This window comes from Pteropus vampyrus, unplaced genomic scaffold, assembly GCF_000151845.1.
Source record: "Pteropus vampyrus isolate Shadow unplaced genomic scaffold, Pvam_2.0 Scaffold479, whole genome shotgun sequence".
In the NCBI taxonomy this organism is placed as follows: Eukaryota; Metazoa; Chordata; class Mammalia; order Chiroptera; family Pteropodidae; genus Pteropus; species Pteropus vampyrus.
In genome coordinates this window covers 119,277-137,731 of record NW_011889260.1, presented here as the reverse complement: position 1 = coordinate 137,731, position 18,455 = coordinate 119,277, and the positions used below count along the sequence as shown (strand labels likewise).

Below are 18,455 nucleotides of genomic sequence, written 5' to 3'. Positions count from 1 at the left end.
ACAGGTGTATCAAAGTGCAAAGAAGTTTTGGGTTATGCCCACATGTGATCATAACCCAAAACTTCTTTGCACTTTGATACACCTCTAAAACAGGATCCAGAATTCACTAAAGCCCCATGCGGCAGCTAGGGAAGTTACTAGCACTGCAGTTTAGGTGAGGATTCTGAAACTCGAGGGGAAGCACCTTGCCCACATCTCGAAGCTGTTAAGTGGTGGACTAGAACTTAAAACTCCATCTTCTGGAAACATGATAGGAAACAAGTAGGTGAATAAACAGGCCTGGTCTTGGCTTCTGACTTTTTAAATTTCTTGTGACACATCTTTTATCTCTTTTTGTTCTCTCAATTGTTCCTCTAACAGGAAAAAAGATGAAGAGCATCCAAGAATGCAAAGTGAAAAGTGAAAGACTTATTGCCTTTTAGATAAGGAATTTTGATTTTAAATAGCCTACCTTTGAGGAATGTGTGTCTTAGGAGTATAAAGGATTCTATAGAATCTTTATAACTATTTATAATGACATTAATTCATCAGCCCTCAAGAAGCGCAAAACTATTCTGCTCTCAGATTGAACGGTGGACTTTAGCAAAGTTCTGAGAAAGATTACTTGACAGGAGACCTCCTTCACAGAGGTCTGATGGACATTCTGTAGGACTTATATCCCAGGCTGAGTTACCTAAAGCAATGCTTTTCAAACTTTTTCTCCTCCTTTCTCCTTTTTCCCTCCTCCCCTTCTTCTCTCTTCTCCCTCTTGCCACAGTAAGGACCACAATCTTGTAAACAATCGTGGATGTATCTACATATAAAAACTTGAAAACTTTCATGGAATAGTATTTTATGTGATGCATTCTCAGAGCGGTTCATGGCAATAAATTTAAAAATGCTTGTTGCAGCTCACTAAATTGATTTTAAGACTTGCTAATGGGTTGTGACCTGCAATTTAAAAGGACATTGCCTGTCCTAAGAGACTGCCCAAATCATGCCTGGTCTTAGTAATACTACCCAGGAAAACGGGGGGTTATGCCCCTTTGCTGATACAGCATTTTACTTCTCCTGGTCCATTTTGTTCCTCAAACTTAGAATTCATTAAAAAAGAGGTTTCACTTTTTTTGCTGCCTTTTGCTGAGATTAGAGCTGCATAAAAATTAATCTTTAAAGAAATGGCAGTAGGCAGGATCTACATTTGATTAAGAAAAATATGATCTGTTTATATGGCCAGGTATTGCATTTCATGGGCACCAAATAGCCTCCTGGTAGATGTCCTAGAAGCTGGTCAATTGATTTTTTTCGTCATTTAAGAGATATCCACATACACACCAATAAATCTATTTGCAACCTTACATTATGAGTGTAGTTTTTAAGAGGATAAAGGAATTGTTGATACATGAGAAAGAAGTCATCACTCAAGGTTGTCTCAACCTTATCTCTTGGCCAGTAGGGAATCGTCATCCATGAAAGAAGATCCTGTCTTACCCTTATTCTTTCTTTCTTGTCAGCTTCCTAGGGGGTGGGGGTGAACTTCAGCAGTTTAAATCACTGTAGTTAGATCTGATGCTAACTTGCTGTAGGTCATTTAAAACTTATCTTTAAACCTAACTTCATAACTTTTCTAAATGTCAGAATGTTACTTCATTTCGTAATTATAAGATTTCGAGTCCAGAAGAGTATAGTAAAATTCGAATGTGTCTCTAGTAAAACCTGCTAGGTTTTGGTAGCTTCCTAAAACAACCAAAATATATACTTAAAATATATATTTTTCAGGTTTAGTAAGTAAAATCAGAATAGTCTGAATAGTATTTAATACATTTTAAATTATATACATACACACACATATATATATAGATTTAGTACAGTATTTTTTCTTTTGAGAGCAATTCAAAGTCCATAAACCCCCCAGAGCTATGCTTTGCTTTGCTCGACTTACCCCTTTTCTTTACACGCTGAAATTTTTTCAGTGCCAAACCTTACACAATCTAAATTGTTACAGAGGAAGGTTATTCTATTTGCAGTGCTATCCTGTAGATGGCTGTATTGTCAGCAGAATGTGCCTATTAAGAGGTACTGAATTGTTTTTTTCTCCTCAACATTTCGTTTTGAAAAGTGTTAATTTTATAGCAAATACTCATACATAGCTTTCACCTAGTTTTACTAGTTGTTAGCGTTTTGCCACATTTGTTTTTCTTCTTCCTTTTTTTCCCCTTTCTCCCGCCCCTTTGTCCTCATCCTCTCCACCACCATTCCCCTCTCAGTGGTGTTTGGGAACTACTTGAAAGTAAGTTGCAGCCATTGTAACCCTTTACCTCTAAATATTTCAGCAGGTATCTCCTGACGATAAGAACATTCTCTTACATAGTCATACTGTCTTTATCACATTAACATTATTATCCTTTTTAATATATTGCGGTACAGTTCATTTTGTAGTTGCTCCAAAATAATTAACCCACGCCCACCCCTCACCTCTTCCCCACATTGGATCAAGGATCTAGTGAAGGTTCATGGGTTGCATTCGGTTTTTATGTCTCTTAATCTAGAATAGTCCCTCTGCTTCTTGTTTTCTTTATGATGACTTTTTTTATTTGATGATTCTAGACCAGTTGTCTTACAGAATGTTCCATATGTAAAATTAATTTTTTTATAAATATTTTTGAATAGTCCTAAAAACCAAGCTAAGTTTTCTGAACCAGTTGATGAAATACGTGCATGTTGACGTGTTTGTCTCCTAGAGTATGGTCTCCGGCTCGGAAGTCAGATCTTCATAAAGGAAATGACTAGTACCGGTCTGGCAACTAAAGATGGCAACCTGCACGAAGGGGACATAATTCTCAAGGTGGGTATAGGACAAGCAGATTCATGACTGGCACATTTTCACACTCAAGTATCAACACAGTTAAACTTTGTTGCAGTGGGAGTCAATAGCAAGACAAAAGCTGGGAAGGGCAGTAGAGTAAAATAATTTTTATCAGAAAAATCAGATTTGGAGGTTTGTAATAGTTTAATGTCAGTTTTTTAAAAAATATCTCAATGAATACTTTTTTTTTCTTCTCTGTTTATTTAAAGTTTAAGCTCCTATTCCCTAAACTAAGGAAAGATGAGACGGGGAGTTGGTGGTATATGAATGCTGAATATTTAATAGTTTTTGTAAACCTCTCTGGTCAGGAAACATGTTCCAGTAGTAAGCCAAACCATCCCCTTGAGCTTGGAAGTTAAATAAATTAGCAGAGTAACTTAAGTACACTACAGCTCTCTCGCTCCTGTATTTGGGATCCAGGCATGCAGGGTTGTATTTAATTTAAAGGATAATTCATTTTTATTCCCTCAGTCATCTTAAAGCCCATGTCTGTTTGAATAGCTGAGCAAAACCTGTACATTTTTAGAAGGGGAAAATATGAGTGTTTTGTTTCACTGTGAATAGTTGTATTGCATGTAACATTACTATTCTCTATAAACACAGATAAATGGAACTGTAACTGAGAACATGTCTTTAACGGATGCTCGAAAACTGATAGAAAAGTCAAGAGGAAAACTCCAGCTAGTGGTGTTGAGAGACAGCAAACAGACGCTCATCAACATTCCATCGTTAAATGACAGCGACTCAGAAATAGAAGGTAAAGAAAGAGGAGGCTGTGAGCTTAGCCAGAAGCAAGGGAGGGTGTTGCTTCTGCATTCTCATCTCTATTTAGCACAGCCCTCAGCTGGAAGTTAAATTTCCCACAAGAAAGCCTCTCTTTTAAACTTTAATCCCAAAGATAAGTGTCTGGTTGGTATTATTAAAGTGTCTGTTGAAATTAGGTTTCCAACATGAAATTCTGGTGCGCTTGTAAACTCCCGGTGGGCTCTGATTAGGCCACTGAAAACAAAAAGTGTATGAGCAGTTCAAAGAACTAACCGCATACGTTCGTAAATCGGTCATTCTTACACTTTCTCATGTTTTTTTATTTTTAGTAATTAATATTTTCAACAAAGAGAAGACGATATGGGGAATAGCAAAAATAGGTAGACACTATACTAAAGAATCAGAATGACTTATGTTGTATTTATTGGTTAGCAATCCATGTCACTTCTCTTTTATGAAACTATTTCTGTGAGTTATACATAGGATAAATTTTAACCATATACAAATTTAAATTACCAATAGAAATAATCATGTATTTCCTACTTAACCATCTAGGCTTGCCTTTGAGCAGAAAAGGTTAAAAAAAAATATTAAGTTCTCTAAGTTTTCAAACAGATGTTGATTTTTAAATGAATTGCTTTATAAATCTTAGTTTAATTTCCATTTTGTCAGAAGTCTAAGCAGTTGATACTGCTATGAGTGCAGTGCAGGAAAACCTAAGGAGCATGAGAAATCATCCCAGCACACTAGGGGCTTACAGTTTATTTCATTGCTATTCAAAATGTGGTCCTCGGTCCCCCAGCAGAATCAGCATCATCTGGAGCTTGAGTCTCAGGCCCCACCCCAGAACAATTGCATTCTAACAAGAGCCCAGGTGATTTGTATGTGCTTTGATTTTTGAGAAGTACTGCTTGCGTGGTAAAAATAAGTACGTAATACATGACCCAGTAATTGAATCTTGACTATTCAGTAGCAGTTTTGATAGAAAGTGTAATGAAAGAGGAATGTACAATTCTGTATTTGGCTTCCTCTTTATTAATTAATACCTTTCCCTTCAAACTGTCAGATTTTTTTCAATTTAGGAAGACTGTTAGACTAATAGCACATTTACTGCCTGCCTCTCTTCCGTTTCCCATGTTACCTATTCAGAGAATAGGATAATTTCTGGTACAGGTCTTAAATATTTCATTAAAAAGTCTTTTCTTATTTTTGAAACCAGATATCTCAGAAATAGAGTCAAACCAATCATTTTCTCCAGAGGAGAGACGGCACCAATATTCCGACTATGATTATCATTCCTCAAATGAAAAGCTGAAGGAAAGGCCAAAGTAAGATCATGTATATTTTACCTTGCACATGTCACCGTGAGTGTACACACATACGTATTTGTGAATCTGCTACATTATGAGATGTTAACATGACGTATGCTTAAGTTCAAGAGAGGACGTGCAGAACAGATGGTCCAGGATGGGCGCCACACCCACTCCCTTTAAGTCCACGGGGGATATTGCGGCTGCACTTGGCACAGAGACCAGCAAGGAACCCTTGTGCCAAGAGGAAGCCCCAGGTAAGGCTCATTTTAAAGAGTCGCATTCAGAAATTTCTGCTTGGTAAATTCAGAGGGTGGCTGGAAGGAGAGAGAAATTATTTAGGAAAAAAATCATTTTCAAATATGGAAGAGGCATTTCTTTCTCTCTTTCAGTATTGAAAAAAACCCATAAAGAAGAATAATGCTTTCTATAGGCCAACGTATTGGTCACGTTTTGTTATATTTGATTAGTTGTAGTTTTTTGTCTCCCATACCTCATCTCTCATCCTGAACTATTTCTGTTCACAATACTTCTGACACCAAATGTGTGGATTTTTTTCCTCCACCCAACTACCAATTCTCGAATTCTCCAGACACCAATTGGATGTCTCCAATTCAGTTTAGTTCTGACACCGAGCAACTGGAGTTAGTGCAGACCCCACAAGTTAAGGGCTCTGTCCCACAAGATGCCCCCACATCAGATGCCAGCCGCAAGTCCCAGGTTATCACCTTTACTTCTGACCAACTGGCTCCCATGGTCCCCTCCTCAGGTTTGATAATTTACTAGAATGGTTCACAGAACTGAGAAAAGCACTTCATTTATTACTATTAGTTTTTTATAAAGGATACAGCTCAGGACCAGTCAAATGGAAGAGATGCATAGGGCAAGGTATGGGGGAAGGAGAGTAGAGCTTCCATGCCCTCTCCAGGCATGTCACCCCCCTAGTACCTCCATGTACTCACCAACCCTGAAGCAATCCGAACCCCATAGTTTTATGGATTTTTAGGGAGGCTTTGTCATATGCATGATCAATTATTATCTCCGTCTCCAGCCCCTCACCCCTCCCTGGATGATGAACTGGTAGGCTGAAAGTTCCAAGCTTCTAATCATGGCTTGCTCATTCTCGTGACCAGCCCTGATCCTGAGGCTGTCCAGGAGCCCACAAGGGGTCATCTCTTTAAAACAAAGGACTCTAAGGAATATGGGAGCGTTGTGTCAGAAACTGGGGTCAAAGACTAAATATTAGAGCAAAAGATACTCCTGACATCCCTATCATCCTGGAAATTATGGGGAGTTTAGGAACTTCGTGTCAGGAATTGAAGGCAGAGACCAAATACATAACTAAAATTACATATTTTTAGTTAGTCACATTTTGTCATAGTTGATTACTTGAGGTCCTTTTTCATCCCCACCCCCTAACCCTCTAACCACCCTAAAATTATCACTGTGACTTTACACACATAAATATCTATCCTTGGAAAACAGTATTATTATATTTTTTTTTAGTTATAAATAATGCTACGTTCTAGCACATATCATTATGCACCTTGTATTTTAGAGGTTCATTTCACTTCTCACTTATTTTGAGAAACTATTGGCACCTGCTAATGGCTTAAAATTAAATTTTGCTTTAGACTTATTTTTGTTGTTTGATGTGATGACATATGTAGCGTAAAGTATAGACTTGAATTTTTGGTAGGTTTTGTGAGATTCGTATTTTGAAACAAACTCCCTTTTAGTCCAGATTAGTAATGACAGGTACTTTTAAATCCACAGCTCCTCCACCAAAACCAACACCAAGAACTTATCTTCGTCCCAGTCCTGAAGATGAAGCAATATATGGGTATAAATTTTTGGCTCTCTCTTTTTTCTTTTTTTGTACAGCTCTATCTCCTTAACTGAAATCCAGAAGAATGGTGTGTGTTTTTTTTTAACCATAGTTTTTTTTTAACCATATAATCAGCAACCTTTGACAAACCCCTATTGCTGCAAGTATTTATGAGAAAGAGAAATTATTTGTAGAAAGAGTAAACTGTGGAAGTGGGTGAATTTTGTGATGTTAACTTTGTCTGCTTTGTCCCTTATCTGGCTACTTCTCCAGAATGTGATTCTGAATATTTGAGTTTGCCAGATCAATAATAGCTCCCAGATAGGTGAAGTACTGCTTAACTGGTGGCTGTGTTGGGCCTGCGGTGACATGACGGTCCCAGAATGTCGGGGGAGGGAAGTGACACCATGCTCTGCACTTGATAATGAGAACCCCGGGATCAGTGGTGGTCAAGAGCAGCAGTTCCTGGATTAGGGGCTGTTTCCTTGGACCTAGACTGTCTGTCCATTTGATGAGCCCTGGGTGGCAGCAGGATTTCCTTTGGAAGAATTTTGAACTCGGAGTCAGATGGCTTTGATTTTAGCCCTAGCCTTGCCCTTTATTTGCTTTCTAATCTTTAATGAGCTCACGTAAACATTTTATATTTCTGCATCTTCACTAGTAAAGCGGGCCTCTCCTATTCATCTTACAGTCCTAGGGAAGATAAAATTATAGATTCTATGAGGAAAACGAGAGTGTCTTAAACTATAAATCACTCTGTAGATAGAAGAAATTAAATCTCATCTGCTAATGTTATTCCCCCTTTACAAAAATTATCTCCCATTTTTTCTTTCTGAAACGGAAACCATTGCAGCCCCAATACTAAAATGGTGAGGTTCAAGAAGGGAGACAGTGTGGGCCTTCGGTTGGCCGGTGGCAATGATGTTGGGATATTCGTGGCTGGCATTCAGGAGGGTACATCGGCAGAGCAAGAAGGCCTTCAAGAAGGGGACCAGATACTGAAGGTAAAGAAAGCCCAGCTCTGTTTCTGGAAGTTACCGGGAAAGAATGGGATTTTCTGGATATTTTATATAAGGGGAGGGTAAGTGGGGAAGCTTGTGAAAATAGATCAGCTGCAGGTTTGTTGATGCCCAACATCAAGGTCTCTGTTCCTTGGAATGGGTCCTGTCTTCTAAGTCCTGGAACGCAGAACTCACTGCTATGTCTTTGGGGATTTATATAATGTGCAAAACTCTTGCAAAGATTTTTATTAATTTGAGTAATAAAAAATTGAGACTAAAGGTTAAGGAGGAAGATCTTTCAAAAGATCTTGCTAATGTTTGGTCTTTCATTGATTCTCCTGGTTGTCACTCTTAAGGCAGTGTGCTGTAATTGAACAAAGGTGGGCGTTGGCATCAGATCATCTGATTTGATCACATCCAGCCTCTCATTAGTTCTGTGACCCTGGCTCAACTACCAAGACTCAGGGGTCTGTATGTATTCATTGGGGATAAGAACACCTGCCTTGCAAGGACCCGGGGAAGATTAGAATAGATAACATTCCAGGTACCTAGCAGAGTTCCTGGTACAGAGTATGAAGGTCAGTGTCCCTTCTTTTTTTTCCCATTGGAAGATAATAAGTTGCTGCTATGCAATATATTATTTACATCTAAAATTGTCCAGGAGGGACAATATTGGTACTTTTAAAGTTACTGTATATATGTTTATATGTTCTATGGGTTTTTTAACATGATAACCAACTCAGCTTTGACATTTTATGAGATATGTGTAATGTATTTTCCGTTGACTTCAGAATAACCTTCAAGAATGTCAGGTACCTCGAGACTATAAAAAAAAAAAAGAATGCTAGGGAACTGTCTTCACTGAATTTCTGTTTCTATAGAATAACATTTCTCATGTAGGAGTTACTAGGAGGTCTGGTAAGAGCATCTAGGTTCAAAAGAGAGCAGAATAAAAAGCTGTAGAATTCCTGAGAAAGCAATCAGCTGAGCACAAAACGGGCAGCCCTCTTCCTTTTTGGCTCTTGGCCCCATTACAGTAGTTCAGATTTCATTTCTGGAGCAGATGAAGGGCAGACCTTGATCATGAGCTTTGCTGAAGCTTTCCAGTGACATTCTAGACCATCTTTGGCTCTGGTCAGGATCCTAGAAGACTAAGTGTACCTGACTGAACCTCATGGTATCACATGATCCTAGGAAACATCACTTACTAAGTGCCACCGATAAGAATCCCATGTGAGTGCCAGCTCATACCAATTTACTCTTGGGCTGATGCCAAAGAAGAAAAAGCGTATTTCCTAACTAGTGTGGGACCACAGGAAGTCGTGTATGAATTGGGAAGCCTTTGCTCATGAAAGCTCAAGCATAAAATCTTGTATCCTGGGGGGAAAATGATTTTCTGAATTTCCATGAAAAAAATAGGGAATTCATCTAGGAGCTTGACAGCTTGACTTCTCTGTAAGTTGTTAAAGGTGGATAGAGCCACTTCCATGTGTAAAAGTCATAGTATGCAACGTTTACACTTTAAAAAGTGTCTTGCTTCCTGTTATCACCTAGAGATAACAGGAACTGGCTCGTTTTGCAATAATCCCACCTGGAGGTCAGGCAATAGCTGGTCTTTGTTCTTGGTTGTGAATAAATTTTCTGTTGACTGTAAAAGGAGCCCTCTTTTCTGCAAAGGGATGAAAAGATTGAGCTCACCCGATGGGGCAGAGAAGCTGCTACACAGTCATAGACTGTAGCTGATACAGAATCCGCTTCAGGCTCACAGCAGACATGGTAGACCCTGTAGACTACTAAATAGGTAATGAAAGAGGATATTTTATTGGAGAGGACAGTACAGCCTAACTTTCAAGTATCAAAGTGCTGCCCTGGCCTTTTTTACTTTAATTCATTTCAGCACTCTTTTTCATGGCCAGGTTGAATACATGTGGTAAACTATGCACATACACTAACCACTTTTTTCTGTCATAAGTTTTTTCAGTGCAGCTCTTTTGTCAAGGTGACAGTCTGACATGTGGAAGGGGAAACATGAGTGTGTTGTGCTGTGGTGGAATATGTGCCTTATAAATAACAGAAATAGACATACTTTTGTGCTTGGCTTGACCATCTCTTTGCTTATTATTTATCTGGTATAGCTGTCATTTCTCTTTCAGAAACTTTTAGATGATGGAAAAGAAAAAAAAACCTGTTTGTTTATGAACCATTTGGATTTTTAAATGTAGTTACTACGTGTGCTTTAATTTTGGCTATTAAGAGTTTTTGGCTTGCTTGAGGTCAGTCTCCTGTGGCTAGGGTCATGGGCAGTGGGACCTTCAAAGTTTTCCCCTAGCCCTGTGGCCTCATCTTATTTAAATAAACAAATATAAGCATATACAGTGCATATAAAAACATGTGTGGCCACATATAGACACAGATGTAGATCCGCAAATGGCATAAGAAAGGATTAGATACCAGTGCAATGATCCCTAATTGGGGGATGGAGAGATGGGAATGACAGCTGTCCAAAATGCTAAATATTGTTTCATTTTAGGAAAAGTTAACATGATTACTTTAGCAGAGTATTTTAAAAGTACCAACTAAATTTTAGTCTAATGCCTATTTTCACTTAGTCATAAATTCTAATATTATTTAAATTAGGACAGTTAATATCCTTTTTTTGAGTAATAAAGCATTACTTTTTGATTAAAGGGTTCTCAATGATTGAAGAAAATATTTCATAGGAATTCTGTATCTTTTCATTTTGTAATACATTAAAATATTAGGTACTTTAAAATAATTTTTGCATTTTACATATTTGTAATTACTCTTTTAAAATGGTTTTAAAGGTATAGAACAAAGATATCAAAATATCTTTTTCTAAAAAAATATCTTTTTCTTCGTCACATTTCAATTTTGCTTGCTTTCTAATGTATCTTCTAAAAGTCGTTTATAGTGTCCCCTACTCAATCAGTGGGGAATAAATGTTGTGGGGTCCTTGTCAGAAATAAATGGTGTCAGAAGCTTAAATATATAAGCCTATATAATAGACTGTCGGCCTGTCATATAAGGCTAATGCTCTTCAATTTCATAAACTATTAACACCTTTTAGGTGGTATAAGCTATAGAAGAAAGTAAAGTTGGTCAGAATCCTTATTTTCAGGCTTTTATTTGAACCAATTTAAAAACAGGGTTAATGCCTTAAGCTGGGCCAGCGTGCTCATTGGCCATAAACTCTACTGCTCCCTATTGCATTATAGTTATCCATTACATGATTATAATTACCTTCCTGGCCACCTCTGTGAGAGACTCAAAGAAGAGAAGAAGACAAACACAACCATAAAATTCTAATCTGATCCAGTGACAAGTCTTTGATGGCAAGTGTATCCCTACAGAGTGGTTGGCAGTATAGGGAAGCAAGAAAATGTGGTGATGCCCACACAGCCCAGGCCCTTAGCGAGGTGCTGCGAGGGCTCGTATAGAGACACTAAGGACTTCTTTACATCTGGATTTTGATCTGGGTGGGCCCTGATGAAAACACATAAAGAGTTCAGGTGGCACATTTATAAACACCTTCATGTTTTCTTCCCCCCGTTTGCCCTTTCTATCAGGTGAACACACAGGATTTCAGAGGGCTGGTTCGGGAGGATGCTGTTCTCTACCTGTTAGAAATCCCCAAAGGTGAAATGGTGACCATTTTAGCTCAGAGCCGAGCTGATGGTAAGCAAGTTTGGTCATTAGTTTAATGGTGGAGGGAGATAGTGGAGAGGATTAGAGAGGTGTCTTGGGACCAGAATAGGTAAATTTGGGTATTAAAAAATTAAAATGGATCTTAACACCTAATCTCTGAAGACAATTTAGGTACCATTTAACTTTCTATAGAAATGTTTTCTATGCATCCACTGAAATAATCTCACTAGTTGTGTCAATTTGGAATAAAACTGCTTTTCTGAACAATGATCCATCCTTAAGTACAACCTGGAGTTATTTTTGAGTCTTCCATATGATGGATGCAAAAAGCCACACCCACTGGTTAGCTCCCACATAAACCCATATCAGTCTGACAAGTGGCTTCACCTTTCTAGGCCTCATTGTTCTCATCTGTAAAATGGGGGTTGATAGTATCTTCCCGCTCTGCTTCAGAGGGTTGATTGACAACTGTATTAGTCAGTGTTCTCCAGAGAAACAGAACCAATAAGGGGTGTGTGTGTGTGTGTGTGTGTGTGTGTGTGTGTGTGTATGAATGAGAGAGAGAGAGATTGAGATTGATTGATTGATTGATTGATTATAAGGAATGACCTACCTAGATGATTATGGAGGCTGGCAAGTCCCAAGGTCTTCAGGGTGAATGGCAAACTGGAGACCCAAGGGAGCCGATAATATAGTTTTAGTCCAAGTCCATAGGCCTGAGAACCAGTAGAGCCAACAGTGTAGTCGGAGTCTGAAGGCTGGCGGACTTGAGACCCAAGAAGAGCTGGTGTTTCCATTTGAATCTGTAGACAGGAAAAAAACTGATATCCCAGTTCAAAGTCAGAAAGAATTAGTTTTCTCCTACTTTGGAGAGGGTTCACTTTTTTAGTTCTGTGCAAGCCTTCAACTGATTGGCTAAAGCCCACCCACATCGGGGAGTGCAGTCCACTTTACTTAGTCTACTGATTTAAACATTAATCTCATCCCCAAACATCCAGAATGTTTGACCAAATATCTGGGCACCCCATGGCCCAGTCAAGTTGACACACAAAATTAACCATCACAGCAACTCATAAAGTTAGTTTTTAATTCTTATTTCTATTTGAGCTATAGGATCTGTACACTGAGTTTGCTAAATGGAGAGAAGTTAAAGAGGGTGATTGGAAATAGGAGAAACTGATAACTCTTAAAGCAAAATGTGGCATACAGCGATGCTTTTGTCTTTCAGTCTATAGAGACATACTGGCTTGTGGCAGAGGAGATTCATTTTTTATAAGAAGCCACTTTGAATGTGAGAAGGAAACTCCACAGAGCCTGGCCTTCACCAGAGGGGAGGTCTTCCGAGTGGTAGATACCCTGTATGATGGCAAGCTGGGCCACTGGTTGGCCGTGAGGATTGGAAACGAATTGGAGAAAGGCTTAATCCCCAACAAAAGCAGGTATCTGAGATCACATACTCCTATACACCCCTTTTTGCCTTTTTCCCACAAATAAACCTCAATCTCAATACCCTCAGAAAGTTTACCCACATTATTTGTCCTCATGTCCTCTCCCATTATCTACTTCTTGTTTATAAGGAGTGGCTTGGAACTGTGAAATAGCTACTTGCTGCTTTGTGTGAGTATTTAGCATCACTTGGTTGGTTGTTGCCTTTGGCTGGTGTTTGAACGAATACCGTGAAACAGAATGTTGAGCAAATACCAAGTGGCCACAGCTCACCTCTCAGAAATATGTTGCCCTTGTCCAGTACCCCGGCCCTCTTCCTCACCTCCGGTGGACGCTTGGTTGACTGACGATGGGGAGAATAGGAAAGATACTTGTTCTTTGGCAGGGGTTTCAGATCTGTTTACTATATAGCAGCCTGTCAGAATGAGCCACTTTTAGTGTGTTTATTACTGAGCTCCCGGTGGATTTTATGGAGACCCAGCCTTTATATGCCTTCCTTGGGAAGACAGAGTCCCACATTGCCTACCCTGTGAAACTTCTTCATTGTCAAGCTGCATCTTCTCCAATCCAAGTTCATAAGAAATGAGTAGACTTGGCTAATGACATTCACATTTGCACATTTTCTAGCTCTAGAAATTTTCTTGGCTGTGGTTTCTTCCCTCAGAGCTGAACAAATGGCCAGCGTTCAGAATGCCCAAAGAGACAATGCTGGGGACAGGGCAGATTTCTGGAGAATGCGTGGCCAGAGATCCGGCTTGAAGAAGAACTTAAGGAAGAGTCGGGAAGACCTAACAGCTGTTGTGTCGGTTAGCACCAAGTTCCCGGCTTATGAGAGAGTTTTACTGCGAGAAGGTGAGGAAGCCAAACAGAGCCAGGAACTGATCCGACTGGGCTCTGAGCCCATCTTTCTTCATTTTCAGATTGTAGCTGTCAAGTTCAAACTTTTCTTTATCACTTATACCAAAGCCAGGTTATAGAGTTGGAATCATATTCACACACGAAATGAGACTTAAAAAATGTGAGCTGTGCAAACTCGTAAATGGAGGCGTATTTCCACAATTTTAGTTATTTTTTTAAAATACTGCCATTTGAAAGTCTTTATATGTTACCTGTAGCAAAGTTTAATAAGAGTCAGGGGAATGAAGGCATATTCTTCAGAAAAGGTCTGGGCTGAATTGGGGGTGGGAGAACGCACAATTTCTTTCATTATTCATGTTATCATTAGCCTGTAAAATACTTTTGCTTCTTATTTTAACAGATAAGGAAGTGTATGCATTTTCATGGATTTTCTTGTCTCATTTCAGCTGGTTTCAAGAGACCTGTGGTTTTATTTGGCCCCATAGCAGATATAGCACTGGAAAAGTTAGCAAATGAGTTACCTGACCTGTTCCAAACTGCTAGTAAGTCTTTCAGTGACATCTTTCTCTCACAAAATTTTTGTTTTGAAAAATATCTGACATACAGAAAAGAATGAAAAAAATGAACATTCACACACACTTCGCCCGGAGTCACCATCTTGCCATATACACTCCTCCCGCAACCAGACACACACACACAATTACACACTTTTTAAAATTTCTGCTGAATCAATTGACAGTTAAAATTGCCAACATTATAACACTTTTTATCCCTGTGAATCTCCTAAGAATAAAGACATTCTCCTCCTACACAGCCATGCTACCATGGTCACAGCCAAGAAATTTAACACTGGTACAGTAATATTATTTAGTATGTAGTCAGTTTTTCAAATTTTCTCAGTTGTTCCAATTTTGTCCTTCATGGCTTTTTTAAAAAAAATTCAGAATGCAACCAAGGATCCTGCAGTACATTTGACTTTTTTGTCTTTCTAGTCTCTTTCTTTTTTCTAAATTATTTGGTGACATTGATATTTCAAAGAGTCCAAGCCACTTGTCTTAACATGTTAGACTGTCTATTTCCTCTTGATTAGATTTTGATTAAACAGCTGGCGTGGGCCCTTCCCATTGACTCTCCTAATGAAAGTCTCCTCATGTCAAATGTCCCATTATTGTTGAAGCCAGCTTGGTGTATTTGGTTGTCACTGATACCTAAAAAATTATTTAGCCTCTCGTTTTCGCTTTCGCAGAAACAGAACCGAAAGATGCAGGATCTGAGAAATCCAGCGGAGTGGTGCGGTTAAACACTGTGAGGCAAATTATTGAACAGGTGAGAAAATTCATCCAAAGGTCATGTTGTCAGAAAGAACTAAGTAGTGATTTGCTGAAGTCCTTTTTAGAATAGAATATGTATTTTAATAATCGTTCAATGTTAATAGTAAAAACATGAGTATCGTTGTGTGGAAACTAGTCAATATCCTATGGTAGCGATGTGTTGGGGTTTTTTTTTTTTTTTCCATTATTCTCAGCATTATACCAGATAACCTGTTAATTCATTCTCTTAGAAATTCTAATAGATTGGTAATGTTAACTAGACATAATGTGAAGAGAAATGTTTTCTGCCTTTTGATTTAAATTGACAAGTTTTATCTGATATGACCTTTTCTTATTAAGACAAACTCTTTGATGCTACATGACTTTACATACCATTAATATAACCTTTTCCCATTTCTTACAGGATAAACATGCACTACTGGATGTGACTCCTAAAGCTGTAGACCTGTTGAATTATACTCAGTGGTTCCCGATTGTGATTTTTTTCAACCCAGACTCTAGACAGGGTGTCAAAACCATGAGACAGAGGTTGAATCCAACTTCTAACAAAAGTTCTCGAAAATTGTATGATCAAGCCAACAAGCTTAAAAAAACGTGTGCACATCTTTTTACAGGTAAGTGAAATTTAAAATGTAGTCTTTGCTCCAAAGTGAAAATTAGACAGTTGAAGAATGCATGAAGTAAGGAAGTAAATCTGAATTGGAGAATGGTAATCTGAAATACTAGTCATGACTCCTTGAAAAGTAGCTAAGCCTATAAAATGAGTATATTTGACTCATGGCATTTGTATATTTAATTTTGACTGAAAGTGATCATAAAGATCCATGGCACGCAATAATTCGTCATTTTGATGAAGTTCAAATTTTTGTGTGGGACTACAAGGCTGGTTTTTGAGCCATGCATACCACCTAGCACCCACATCTCTGTATCTGTTGTGTCATTGTCCTGTACTTACCATCCATGCATGTACTAACTTAAAAAGTATTAGAAACTTGATTTCGTTATTTAAAAAATGTCCCCATAATAGAAACTTCAACACTGTAAATATTGGATGATACTAAGGATTTATTACTCCTGTTTTGAGGATGATAATGGTATTGTGATTATGTTTTTACAAAAAGAGTCCTTGTCTTTTAGGAATGTTTACTAATTAAAATAGTTATGGATGACCTAATATATATTTATAGATGACATAATATGATGTCTGGATTTGCATAAATAATCTTCAGTGAGGAGAAGTGGGTAGGGCTATAGACAAGACAAGACTGGCCATGAGCTGATAGTTATCGAAGCTGAGGCTAGGTGATGTGCACATGGGAGTTCATTAAACTGTTCTCTCTACTTTTGTATATGTTTAAATTTTCCATAATAGAATATTTTTTTAAAGTTTCTGAAATGAAGACCCACTGCTGCTATTACTCATGAAAGTAAAACAATTTAAGAATATGACGTTTTATTAATTGAATATACGCCCTACCTATATAAATGACTAGTTCTGTGATTATGCAATAATTAAGGGCTTAAAAGGGTTACTAAAGTTTTTGGTTATGCAAGTTTGTGGAAGCCACATGTTGGATGTAATATCTTTAGGTTAATGATAGCTTTTTTGAGTTCAGCAACCAATCATTGTCAATCTATGTTATATTTAACATATCTGACACTGAGGAGGGAGAGAGTGTGAATGAATATATGTCCACATTAGAAAATTTTTTAAAATTTTAAAAAATTTTTAAAAAATTTTATTATAGAATACATTGTATGTGTTGAAAAAGTTATTTGTTAAAACATAGAGTTTGAATTACATGTTTTCTTAGAATTTCTGAAGCACTCAGTGGATGGTTTGAAGACTACAGAAATGGAATTATGAATTTAGAGACCCAAGCAGGGCCACCCTATGTGTGAAAGTATGGGATTTTAAAGTACCACAAGATATTTTAGCACTTTTATTAGCTTTCACAGTTTTCATTAATGTGAAATTCATTCAGTGTTGCATATTATTAACAAAAGTAATTCTGCGTTATTATATAGTCTTTTGAAAAAGCTTGGAGGAAAAAGTGAATGTTGTACCAGCTGAAAGAACCCTAACTGCAGTAGGCAATCCTTGGTCTCCCTAAGGTGTATGGAGACTCTGATGACCACAAGAAGCAGAGGGATGATGCTGGTCTGTCTGGCCAAGCACCTTGGTTGACACTTCCCATTCAAGGAGGCGGGGGCGGGTGTCTGCCGTTTGAATAGCTCAACTGAGATTTAATTTATATATCCTACCATTTTACCCATTTAAAATGTATAGTTCAATGGTTTTTAGCATATTCAGAGTTGTGTAGCCATCACCACAATCCATTTTAGAACATTTCATCACCCCAAAAAGAAACCCCATATCCATTAGTATTCATTCCCAATTTCTCCCTACCCTTCCAGCCTTGCATCTCACCTTTTGCTATTGCTGTTGATACTCTCCAACCTCCTTGGCTGGGGAGGGAGTAGTGACCACACTTGTTCCAGAGTACAACTGCCAGGATGCTCTTAGAATCTCAGGACTTCACCTGAGACAGAGGCTGATTAAAGATCCTTTCAATATTTCACTTTCTTGAGTTTGAGAGATGTACTAAGCCTATCCAGGGATATACAGGTCCAGTCCAGAGGTTGGGAACAGTAGAAAATAACTAATATTGCTTGAAGCCAAAGACTCTGAAGAACCCAATGAGCAAAAGCCAACAGTAGACCAAAGGTGTTGAATTCCAAAGTAAACCTTTCAAAAGAAGGTAGCATCATAATTGTGCACCCACCTGTTAAAGAGAGGGCAGGTACCTGAGTTGGATGTTATCAGCTTAGCCGGATGTTACCTTTATATGGGGCTTAGGAAATTGGCTACAGTGAAGTTCTTTTTTCTTTCTTTTTTTCCCTTTTCTTGTACTTGACTCAATGTGAATTCAGTAACAGGTTTTATGACCTTTTTCATTTCATCAATGTGCATGAACATATTTTCTGCATTTTATAAACAGCCCTTTTAACTTTAGGTTTTCCTGGTAAATATGGTAAATATAGACTGTACTCATCTCAGACAACTCCAACTTAAAGCTCAAAAAGGTAGCTGAATGTCCTGTATACAGTTGGTGCAAATCACTCATTTCGTCTCTGGAGCATACAGTCTTATTTCTATATTTAAGTACTATGGCATCACGTTTTACCCAAAAGCACAGTAATCTTTGCAAAGTACCATAATAAGGATGCAAAAGCCCAAGGAATCAAGGTTAATTTTCCTTGAGTTGTCCAATGTATCAGTTTATTCTAATGCTATAAATAATTAACAACTAGGGAAATTGTAAGCTCATTCAGGATATTTTAAGGTCAACATTAGAACTTCTTAAATCAAAGAATGATATATGTTACTAGGAAGAAAACTTG

General features: G+C 38.1%; 1 protein-coding gene across 5 annotated transcripts in view; it reads left to right on the top strand.

Annotated features, from left to right (window-relative positions):
• Positions 1-18,455, top strand: part of TJP2 (tight junction protein 2) — a 103,181-nt gene that overhangs the window by 75,923 nt on the left and 8,803 nt on the right. For all 5 annotated transcript variants that reach the window (XM_023524588.1, XM_011382488.2, XM_011382492.2 and 2 more), the window contains 12 exons: positions 2,721-2,824; positions 3,449-3,602; positions 4,830-4,938; positions 5,044-5,177; positions 6,697-6,763; positions 7,602-7,752; positions 11,337-11,445; positions 12,644-12,854; positions 13,526-13,713; positions 14,166-14,261; positions 14,966-15,045; positions 15,454-15,664. In XM_023524588.1, coding sequence (XP_023380356.1) covers positions 2,721-2,824; positions 3,449-3,602; positions 4,830-4,938; positions 5,044-5,177; positions 6,697-6,763; positions 7,602-7,752; positions 11,337-11,445; positions 12,644-12,854; positions 13,526-13,713; positions 14,166-14,261; positions 14,966-15,045; positions 15,454-15,664 — 1,614 coding nt within the window. The remainder of the gene's footprint in view (positions 1-2,720; positions 2,825-3,448; positions 3,603-4,829; positions 4,939-5,043; positions 5,178-6,696; positions 6,764-7,601; positions 7,753-11,336; positions 11,446-12,643; positions 12,855-13,525; positions 13,714-14,165; positions 14,262-14,965; positions 15,046-15,453; positions 15,665-18,455) is intronic.